Source organism: Anabrus simplex, chromosome 6 (assembly GCF_040414725.1).
Source record: "Anabrus simplex isolate iqAnaSimp1 chromosome 6, ASM4041472v1, whole genome shotgun sequence".
NCBI lineage: Eukaryota > Metazoa > Arthropoda > Insecta > Orthoptera > Tettigoniidae > Anabrus > Anabrus simplex.
In genome coordinates this window covers 1-12,096 of record NC_090270.1, presented here as the reverse complement: position 1 = coordinate 12,096, position 12,096 = coordinate 1, and the positions used below count along the sequence as shown (strand labels likewise).

Genomic DNA, 12,096 nt, shown 5'->3' with positions numbered 1-12,096 from the left:
GAATTAAACATCTAGCTGCTCCCGTATGGATACATAATCGAGTACAATCACTTGCGAAGTTTACAATACCTCGTGTCAAAGAATAAGTTCTGTACTGGTGTGAAAATTTACATCTGCGTTACACAACAGCTGAAGAACGCCTCAAAGTAACAGGCAAAGAGAGCTGCTTATATAGGCCAGTTAGAGAGGGGAGATACAGGAGAAGTCATAACACGTAGTACTTTAAACGCCGAGAACATCCATGAAGAGTGTAGAATCTAGAGCCAATGATGTCATGCAAGTTTGACGCAGGTAATCGACTGACGGTAGTCCCGAAGCTGTGACAGTGTGAGGATGTGAACTGCCAGAAAGAATGCAGCGGAGAATGATGAATATGGCGGAGGTTTGATAATGTTACATGCTACTACGACATTCCTTGATCTTGTTTCTTGTCCGACCCAGTGTAAAACGTGATACAGGAAGCACACCCATCAACATTCTGTCCTCAGATTGCAGCACGAAGAGGTCTCATACACATCCACACTTAAATTGCATATCTACTGTGGACTGACAGTTGCTTTAGCATCATCAGATTCAGATCCTTGCTTTCAGCCACTCAACCAGTACAATATCTGTTAATACTATTTATCAACTCTCTTTTCTATTGTAGTTTGCATTGAGATTGTGTTGTTTCGGTCTGTTCTTGATAACACAATCCTCTCCTCACACACAGGTGTTATATATTAATTATTTTTTTTGCCAGTTGTGTGAGCTCGGGGTAGACCTTCGTTACCAGCTGGATGGACATTTGCGAACACCTCTGATCCGTGCCCTGAGAGATTCCCGGGAAAAACTGGTGGATGCTGTGAAATTACGTGGAGCTGAGGATAAATGGCACCCACTCAATCTGCAGAACAAGGCTGGCCTCACCAAATTCCTCCAAGAAATGAGTGATATTGGCATTGCTAGTATACACACATATGTTACAGGCAAGTGAATTTTTTACAGCATCAAATCTCTCCTAAGAATTCGATGGTCTCTTGTAATTACTGCCCTTACTTTTCCAGGAAAAGAGGTAATGGGGGACAAATTGCTGTTCTAATTTAATTTATTGCACATTAAACCACTCATACTTGAATTTCTCGCGTGTGGTAGAAGATTTATATGGATTTCAGTCTCCTTAAAAAGAAAAAAACAATGTACTGTATTTCTCCGAATCCAAGACGACGATGTTTTGTCAGAATCGTGGGTGAAAAATCACGGGTCGTCTTGAATTGGCGACCTCACAGTAAGGAACACCACTGGCAGCTACCACGGTAACCACATTGCTTCCCTTCATCTCCGCCCCCTGCGCACAAAACTCGTTGACAATCAACGTTCTCATCTTTATTAAACATCGCTAGCCATGGCAGTTGATTGTACGGTGCCTCTCTGTTTAACGTTACTGGTTCTCGGGAAATAGTGAAGAGAGAATGACATCCTACTAGACTCTGCGAAAACGTTTCTCAAATGGCATCAAAACGTGAGTCTTTGAAGTCTTGTAAATGCCACGGCTACTCAGTAGAACAGTTATAATGCGTCTACTGTACCTGATGCTTGGTAAAATTAGGCCTGATAGATTTTTAGACAGCAGGAATATTTTCGTGATGGATCATAGTTTTGTAAAGATACGTGGAACAAGTATTGCCGGCAAATTTTCAATGGGTTCTCTTCAATATTATGATGACAGTTTTAAGTTAATAAAGAAATAAAGAATAATTGGGCAGCCGCAAGAAAACACAGCCTAACTAAACCTGATATTTGGTGTTTGCGTGCAGACAGAGAAAGGCATTCATATGATTTCATAAAGTAATTTTTAAGTCTGATAGAATTTTTGGAAAGGAAAAGTGGAGGTCATCTTGGATTCAGAGAAATATGGTAATACTTTTATGAATATTTCTGGTGAAGGTTGGAAAGAAGCTTATTTGGTGTTTTCTTGAGATGTACTGCATGTAGCAAGATGTAATCGCCAGAAATGGATAAAGACAGTAATGGGGAAGAGGATGTCTTGTTTTTTAGGTGTTCAGATATAGTGAGGTAAACTGTGGATGGGAATTGGCCCAGGATAGAAGAAGCTGGAAGGCGATGGGGGAGACCTTTGCTGCACGAGGGGATTGATCAGGCTCTGATAGTGATTTCTAGTGTTTGGGGTGTGCGATTAGCGCAGTAGGTGACAGTCGCATGTAAATTAATTGCAACGTGACAATGGCGTACACATATTTTTTTGTGGACTTACTCATTTATTGCACCCATTAGTCTTTCTTAATAGCTAATATGTTCTCCTTCCTGTTTTATAAATTGCATTTCACAAGCTTTAAGTGGATCATGAGACCACACTCCAATTCAAGACACTATTATGTTGAAGAGTCAAGTTTTGCAAATGTCCTTTTGCAAATAGGCCACATTTATTAACAGAAACACGAGTACCCAGCAAGTGGCTGTACTATTTGGTTCACGTAGCTATCAGCTTGCATTCAGGAAATAGTAGGTTTGGACCCCAATGTTGGCATCCCTAAAGATAGTTTTCCATGGTTTCTCGTTTTCACACTAGGCAAATGCTGACCATAGTCACTTCGTTCCCTCTCCTAGCCCCTTTACTGCTCCATCGTCGCCATAAGGCCTCTCTGTGTTGGTTCAACTGGGAATGGGTTGGCTGGAAAATTTATAGTGTCCAATAACGGACCATTTATATTGATATTATAAATTTACTCATTCAGGACAGGTATTTCAGGTTCCCTATGGGAATCAACATATCATCTGATGGCCAGGCGGGCATCAGTTTTTGGTGGTGGGGCAGGGTCTCTCATAGTGCATTGGCACTGCCGGTGGCTCCACGGTTTGCACTAGCCATACGTCTTGGTGGGTGTGCTATTTACCAACTAATGAGCCCAACTTGGCACACAGACGCGAAGCGCAGGCAACCGGGAAAGTGTTGGCTGGAAAATTTATAGTGTCCAATAACGGACCCTTTATATTGGCATTGTAAAGCAGATTATAAACATTATTTTAAATGCTATTTATTTGGGGCGTCGACCTAAGTAGATATTTTGCTCCTACTTTGCACCATATGTTGTGAACCTGCGTGTATTTGGAAATGGCGGAAATGTAAAGTGTTAAATATGAGGAAAGGAGCATTAAGGACGACACAAACCCCCAGTCCTGGGATATTAATCATTTACAATTAAAAACCCCTGACCTGGCCGGGAATCGAAGGTGACAGGCGGACGTGTTGCCCCCTACACTGCGGGGCCATTCAGATTATGAACAAAAGAAATAAGAGTTATTTGCATGGAAATTATTGCTTATACAATATCCCACTAGTTAATGTCACAGCGAATTCGCTGCCCGCTGTAGAACACAAATATTGCACCTTTCATCATGTCATCAACTGGCACTAAGGATCTCGGACATTTGTGTGTGAAATATCCACTAAGCATCATCTTCACAGGGTGTTTTATGGTGTTATGTAAATGTGCTGAATTTTTTGGCTCATTAAACCCTCTACCGTTATACTTCAAAGAGACTTTCATTAGAGAAAATAACTTTTCCCAGTGTTCTGTTGTCCAATACTGATGCCTTTGTGCTGAAAAGAGGTGTTTCCTGTGTATTTCTGGTCTGACAAAATGTTCCTTTGGATGTTTGTGGACTTTACTTCCTCTTACGATGAACATTAGTCATGCAGATTAGTCCCACATAGCCCAGTTCAAGAACCAAGTCCACAGTGGTGAGCCTAGAGTTTAATTGGCTTCTTCTAAGGAGAAAGTGATCATCAGTAAGTGATGTTTTCTTTTTCCTGCCACTGTTCCCCTCTTTTTTTTTTTTCTTTTTTTTTGTGGAGGGTGGGGGAGGGTGAAATGAAATTGAGTGCTGAATAATTCTATTTACAGTGCATACATAGACACAAAATTTGTGTTTTCATAGATGAATTTTACAATCACATTACGTTTCTTAGGGTTTGTATAACGAATCTCTGAAGGCAATTTCAAAATTCCTCAAAAGTACAACATGTAAAACCCAAAACAGCAGTCGCTATTTGGCCAACAAACAAACATTGTACAGGAATTGTAGGATATAAGAAGAAGCAACATGCAGCACACTGTTGCCAACCATTGGGAAAGTTGTAAAAAGGAAATTTTGATCTGATTAAATCACACAGAACTGTAGCTAACAGCTCTTTGCTGTGCACCAGATTTATATTTTGTGTGTGCTTCTGTTGCTATGTATTGTTCATATAGTGTGACAAAAGCTGTCATTAGCACCAGGTAGGCTGGAGAGTGTCAAGAGCAAGCATGTTTGTGTGATAGGTAGAGCCGAGCATAAGGAGGGGTACAAGTTGCCAATAAAATACAGGCATCAGGTAATTGATGGTCTGAACACAACACGGAGGGTTATAGCACCACAAAATATTAAAGATCTCTCAGTATTCTTTGCACTTCTTGAAGTGCAATTGAATGAAGTCAGGTGACACAGGACATACTGTATGAGAGGGGGTGCAGGAGGGGAATACAGGGGTGGTTGAAAGTTTGTTCTTTCAAAGTTTGTATTTGTTATATAAAGGAATAATTATGTCAAATAGAAAGTTTGGTTTTCAGAACTTTCATTAAGGTTGTGATGTTTGGAACATCACAGCATGTACAATATTATCGAACTATGTAATTAATTGGAAAGATGTATATATTTAATTAGTGGTAGGTCATTTTTAATTATGTTTAAAATGTAGGGTTTTTAGTCATCCATTTCACATAATTTCATTACTTTGTGTCACGGCTATAACATATTCTGAATGAACAACTTCTTCAGTAAGGTATTACAACATCACTCATATTATTAGCTTGGAGTAAATTTCCAGTAGTCGAGGTCAGGTGACCGGACGTCATCAAGCTTGCAAGAGTCCTTACCCCTTCCATACCCTGAAGAGACAGTTAATGCCTTGTTAACGCCTACTTTTCGAAGTTCGCTACATGACGCGTTGAGAGCATCCAAAAGTTCAACCTGTGTGAATGGACGTTATGGAACAAGATAATGGATATATAGGAGAAGGGGTAGTACATCAAATTTTACTGGACCATGTGATATGGTACATGGAGGGAGATTTTGGAGCCTATATACATCAATGACAAGCACTGGAGAGGGCAAGTCTATCGGTCAGTTCTAATCTATTCTATCATTACATCGTAGGAGGGTTGTACGTCTTGACATTGAAGAAGGTCTTAACTTAGTTCACTTCGTATCTGAGTAGAGCATTACTCTCATTGAGACGTGGTTATCCCAATGAGGAGAGTTAAAGTCAACGAGAGACCGGTTTGGACTGGTATAGGACAGGAGAAATTTTGTTATGTTTTTAGTTACGCCACTATTCTGTAATACGGAAGAATACAAGTGTATTCTCTCCATGAACGTAACCCAAGGTGGTTTTGCTGTTAAAATTAGGACTACTGTAGGTAGTGTTAGTCAGGAAAGTCATTGTTCAATCAGTGAGCTATGCACGAATCAGAAATAGGACTGGTACCTACAATGAGAGATGACGACGCCAGCACGAGAGGTCCATCAAACATCAGCTGCTACATAGATCGTGTCCAGACAACAGAGTCTACAAATGGTGAGCTAATGGCATAAATTACTGCAAGTCTTCGTGCAACAGTCCAGTTTATTAAATTTTACTTCATTCAGTTTTTCTTTTGCTTCTGTAAGTTCAGAGTTCATATATGCACCGTCATGTTATTCAGCTTAATAAATAGTTATTTAATTGGTTATTGCAGAAATTCTTATTAACAATCTTTAATTTCCAAGTTAGTATGTACTTAATGGTTAGTGTTCCGTCACCCCACCTCTGGGAGTATTTAGTCTCATTACCTATTATGATAGTTGTTGTTGTTTCCCATAAGTTTGAAGGCTGGCACCCATGGGATATTGCTTATGGAGACCTGGCACGTCACATATTGTCGCACATCTGTGGACGAGAGTGGGTACGTCACAAGGTTGTACTTAGGATTCAAGTGTTGCCCCAGATGAATGAAACAGTTCTCTAGAATATTGAATAGGACACCCTTTTCCTTTTTTAAATTGTTTTTCACAACCTTGAGAATAATCATACCTTGTTCAATAGAAGTCAAACTATCGTTTGTTTTATACCATTGACGTGTACCAAGTACTGCATTGTAAAACTCATGCCCGTTTGACTACTTAGGAAACCTCGCAGTTGTTGCATTTGAGTCCTGTAGGAGTGCGTAAATATGTCACACAAACATACATTCCTACGGTATGGTAAGGTTCATTTTGCTTTACACTTAAGCATAGGAAAATGGACACAACAGAAATTGTTCTAATGGAGTGCACATCCATATTAGGCTGGGAGGTGTGACCAGTCTTAAGGAACGTAACAAGCTTTGTCAGACAGTTGGTATTGTTTCTTAAGTGATTATGTATTACACATTTTTAAATAGGTCATTTCATGAAACTCAATTGGCATTCTATGTGCTTGTTAATGTGTCCAGCTTCATGGCTAAATGGTTAGCATTTGGTTACAGGGGTCCCGGGTTACATTCCCGGCAGGGTTGGAAATTTTAACCATCGTTGCTTAATTTCACTGGCATGGGGGCTGCTATGTGTTGCCTTCATAATTATTTCATCCTCATCATGACACGCAGGTCGCCCACGGTCTTCAAGTCAAAAGACCTGCACCTGGTGAGCCGAACATGTCCTCGGACACTGCCGACACTAAAAGCCATACGCCATTTCATTTCATTTCATTTCATTTCATTTCATTTCATTTCATTTCATTTCGTTGATTTGAACAAATTTTTTCTGTTGTATTTTCTTTTACAGGAGATTGCTGGATTAGCCTGACCGGTAACACAATAGCATTCAGCAAGTTGTACCTGACTCTTGCAGAGGACTGCTTGAGACTTGCCACCCCTGAACTTCAGTACACTGTTGATGAAGTTCTGGGAGATGTGTTACAAGCTCAGCTCAGGCATGTTGAAGTTTCTTTCAAGAATGACCGACTGAAATCAGAGGTAGGTAGTTGATCTTTCATTAGTCCGTTAGTACCTACTGTTTGCAGATGACATTCTATAGTGATGAGGAAGAAAATTAAACAAAGTACAAGGAGTTAGGGATATATGGAATCAGATATAGAAGAGTTTGGGATGAATGTAAGAGCTGAGTCGAACCACAGCCATCGCAATAATACAGCATTACTTCCTCAATTTGAGTTACTATGTAACATTGTCAACTCACCTCCACCGCGTTCGTCATTTTCCACTGCTTTCTTCCCAGTGTTTGACTTCCACACACTGCCACTACTACAGGACTACTGTCAGCCGGTTACCTGCGTCAAACCTGGACAACGTCATCGACTCTACACTCTTCATGGATGTTCTCAGCGTTTCTAGTGCATGTACCTCCCATGAACCTCCAATTTCTAACTGCCCTATATAAGCAGCTCTCTTTGGCTACTACTTCGTGGCGTTCTTCGCCTGTTGGAGAGAGGGCAACACCTTTGTGTTTCGCCGATGTAAATTTTCACACCCGTATGAGACTCGTAGATATTGTAAACTTCACATGACTATGTTCTCAAGTTAATGTACTCATTTATGTGTCCATAAGGGAGCAGCTGGATGTCTAATTCCTTTGTTTTGAACGCTATTTTAATCTATGTAACAATGAACTTTCTATGTGTCAATACTTTCGAAAATTTGTGGTACTTTAAAATTACTTTACATTCTTCTACTGCATAATATTCTACCTTGAACTTGTTTATGTTTATCCTTTTGGGCTAAATACATCTGTGTTACATCCACTGTTTTCTGGAACTTTATATTGAAATAGCGCACTACTTTCTAGTCAGGTCAATTCTTACAGTATGCGTGGACATTGTAATTTAAAATCCATTCTCCTATTCTGTTGTTTCTCTCTTATTTGTCTTTGTACAGTCGGATGGGAAACATCTCTTCTGTTTAAAGAATGTAATTGTGAATATCATTCGGATGAAATCCAAATTGTCGCTATCGCCGAGCTTTGCAATATTTCCTTTGTGGTATGTTGTGAAAAGTGGGCTAATCTTTCGATATTTTGGTGCTGTACTATTCTTAACTTGTTGTGTCTTGTATTTCAATACATCTGTTTTTGTTCATCCGAACCTGCCAATTCTTATTCTTGCATTTTGCTGACTCCTTGTACATTATTATTTATATCTTTCCCTTTTGTACCATCCACGGTACTCCTCTTGTTGTCCAGCACTTGAATGTGTCGTTTCCATGATCCTTTTTTTTATCTTTCATAAATAAATATCATCCATCCCGTTGTCCCATGAGACATGTCTGTGTTGGTGTGACCTAAAACAAACAGCAAAAGCAAAAAAGGCAAGAATAACTCATAGAATAGTACATTAAATTGGATACTTGTGACTATTTCTCTGTCACTCATTACTTTCTAAAAGCCATCATACATATTACAGAAAAATAAACCTCTATGCACGCTCTGTTAGGCTTTTTTCTAGTGCTATTCCAGAAACCAAAAACGTCGTAAATTTACAAACGGTTTGTGTTTTTACTTGCATGTTTTATTCTGGCCTGATATGGACACACATCATTGTGTCAGACTATAGACTAACTTCTCCATTGTAAAACCACCGCACTCGTCAGCAAGACAAAAATACTCCCAAGATACCCAAAACAAGGGGAATATACAAAGGGCACTAGGAAAGTTTTGCAATACGCAAAAATGGTTGGCTGGACACCCCTGTTATGGTGAGGGATGACAAGAGGGGTAAAAACCGGTCTAGAAGACAGCAAGGCGTGATCTTCACACCAGTTGTTACCAAGCAGTGGGACTGAAAGCAAGTTAAGATGTCAGTGTGGTCGAAAGGTGAATGTCGCGCAATTATCTGCTACAATTTTGCTCGTGGATTAACTGTTGACCAGTGCCTGGAGGAAATAACTCCTGTGCTGGGGAAAGACTGTCCACATCGGACAACAGTTTTCCGCTGGTACAAAGAGTTCCAGAAGGGAAATTTTGGGGTTGAAGATGATCCTCGTTTTGGGCGACCGTCTGAATCAGTGACTGAGGAAAACATTGAAGCTGTGAGGAAAATGTTGCAGCCAGAGAAGCAGTTGACATATCGGCAGGTAGAAGAGACCCTCTACATCCCTGCACCAGCTATTCATTCAGTTCTACACGACCATCTCCATGTTAGAAAGGTTTGTTCCCTTTGGGTGCCCCATTCACTTTCAGAAGAACAAAGGGCACATCGAGTGAAATGGTGCCGAAAAATGCTAAAACAGTTTGAAAATGGGACTTCGCATAATGTCAATAGCATCGTTACAGATGACGAAACTTGGCTTTGTTATTACGATGTCCCAACAAAATCCCACAACAAGGTCTGGCTGTTTGAAGATGAGGGTACTCCTGTGACTGTGCGAAAGTCGAGGTCAGTGAAGAAAAGGATGATCGCAGTATTCTTCACTAAACGGGGCATCCTGACTCGGGTTGTGCTAGAAACACAAAGGACAGTTACTGTGAAGTGGTACAGTGAGACTTGTCTGCCTCAGGTCATCCAGGCTCTCAAGCAGCTCCGTCCAAGGTCACGGCTCAACACTTCGCTCTTGCATCACGACGATGCTCCAGCATATCGTGCTAATGTAACAATGGATTTTCTGCCAGATCAGGGTTCACTGTGCTTGATCACCCTCCATACAGTCCTGATCTTGCCCCATGTGACTTCGGACTCTTCTCAGAAGTGAAGATGAAGCTGAAAGGGCGGCGTTTTGCATCCGACGAGGAGCTTCTGGCAGCATGGGATCAGGAGTGTGAAAATGTAACCAAAGCAAAGTGGCAGAGTTGGTTCAGTGACTGGTTTCGACGTATGGAAAAGTGTATTGAGTGTGGTGGAAATTATTTTGAAAAAGTCTAAAGCATTCACTCACATTGCAAAACTTTCCTAGTGCCTTTTATAAATAAATTGGGCCGTTTTCAAAATGTTCTGCACTAAAATACCGTTATTGGGTTAACTCAGTACACTAATTGTTATAAAAGAAGTTAATGTGCTATTTAAGGTTCATTTTATTCCTTTCCTGATTATTATTATTATTATTATTATTATTATTATTATTATTATTATTATTATTATTATTTAAGTTCGGTTCCTCTCCTGTTTAGATCTCTCTAAGCCTTCGTTTTCAATGAACTGACCTGAATCTTCCTAGCAGGTCAAAGAAAATAAGAATGTAATGAAAGCTCAAACGTTAGCGTCTGACTTCCCACCCCAGATTCCATCTCTTCCTGTGTCGCGCGATTAAAGTGTTTGCGAATCCAACACTTCATGCTTGTTGGCAGAGTCTTGGCTTTTACACCTGGTGACTTTGATTTCATTGCGGCTCTGAAAGAACCCTCAGGAATAGCATCTCAACGGTGAATTGAAAATGTTCTGTTGAATTCTAAAATACCTCTTACAAGTGGTGCAGATATGTACTACTGGAGACAGAAACAGAATGAGAGAAACAGGTAATAACTTGAGAAAAATGTTCAATTTCAGCTTGAATAAACATAAAGGTGAACAGAACATGTGAAACGTTCATGGTCGTCTTCTACGTGGGTAAAGAAGTCAGGTTGTAGACTGATCCAGCATTTTCTTTTAGCTTTTGACAAAAATGTCAAGAACATTTCTTTTCACCTTCGTGAAGCTACAGAGTTTCAAGTAAATTGACAGAGCCTTTCTTTTCAGCTTCGCAGAGGCTGTGAAGATCAGGTAGTACATTTTCACTTTCAGAGAGGCTATAGGAGAGCAGGCAGTCTCTCATATAATCTAAGACCGTGGAAATGGCGTTTTTACTCTCCAATACGTGAGGAGCAAGTTCTTGAACTTGCAAGCAGCCTGCATGACTCGCCAGTCTGAATCTCAGCTGTTAACATGACGAGACAGTTATTGCAACACCGTAAAATTTATGGTTTCTTCTTAATGGTCGTGCAAACAGTCATAACTCTCATTTATTTATTTATTTATTTATTTATTTATTTATTTATTTATTTATTTATTATTTATTTATTTATTTATTTATTTATTTATTTATTTATTTATTTATTTATTTATTTATTTATTTATTTATTTATTTATTTATTTATTTATTTATTTATTTATTTATTTATTTATTTATTTATTTATTTATTTATTTATTTATTTATTTATTTATTTATTTATTTATTTATTTATTTATTTATTTATTTATTTATTTATTTATTTATTTATTTATTTATTTATTTATTTATTTATTTATTTATTTATTTATTTATTTATTTATTTATTTATTTATTTATTTATTTATTTATTTATTTATTTATTTATTTATTTATTTATTTATTTATTTATTTATTTATTTATTTATTTATTTATTTATTTATTTATTTATTTATTTATTTATTTATTTATTTATTTATTTATTTATTTATTTATTTATTTATTTATTTATTTATTTATTTATTTATTTATTTATTTATTTATTTATTTATTTATTTATTTATTTATTTATTTATTTATTTATTTATTTATTTATTTATTTATTTATTTATTTATTTATTTATTTATTTATTTATTTATTTATTTATTTATTTATTTATTTATTTATTTATTTATTTATTTATTTATTTATTTATTTATTTATTTATTTATTTATTTATTTATTTATTTATTTATTTATTTATTTATTTATTTATTTATTTATTTATTTATTTATTTATTTATTTATTTATTTATTTATTTATTTATTTATTTATTTATTTATTTATTTATTTATTTATTTATTTATTTATTTATTTATTTATTTATTTATTTATTTATTTATTTATTTATTTATTTATTTATTTATTTATTTATTTATTTATTTATTTATTTATTTATTTATTTATTTATTTATTTATTTATTTATTTATTTATTTATTTATTTATTTATTTATTTATTTATTTATTTATTTATTTATTTATTTATTTATTTATTTATTTATTTATTTATTTATTTATTTATTTATTTATTTATTTATTTATTTATTTATTTATTTATTTATTTATTTATTATATTTATTTAT

The 12,096-nt window shown here is 36.6% G+C and overlaps 1 protein-coding gene across 1 annotated transcript in view; it reads left to right on the top strand.

Annotated features, from left to right (window-relative positions):
• Positions 1-7,034, top strand: part of Exo84 (exocyst 84) — a gene marked incomplete at its 3' end in the record, with an annotated part of 128,718 nt that extends 121,684 nt beyond the window's left edge. Inside the window, 2 exon segments of the mRNA XM_068228187.1 lie at positions 743-968; positions 6,844-7,034. Of these exon segments, the coding sequence (XP_068084288.1) occupies positions 743-968; positions 6,844-7,034 (417 nt within the window).
• Positions 7,035-12,096: the final 5,062 nt, after the last annotated feature.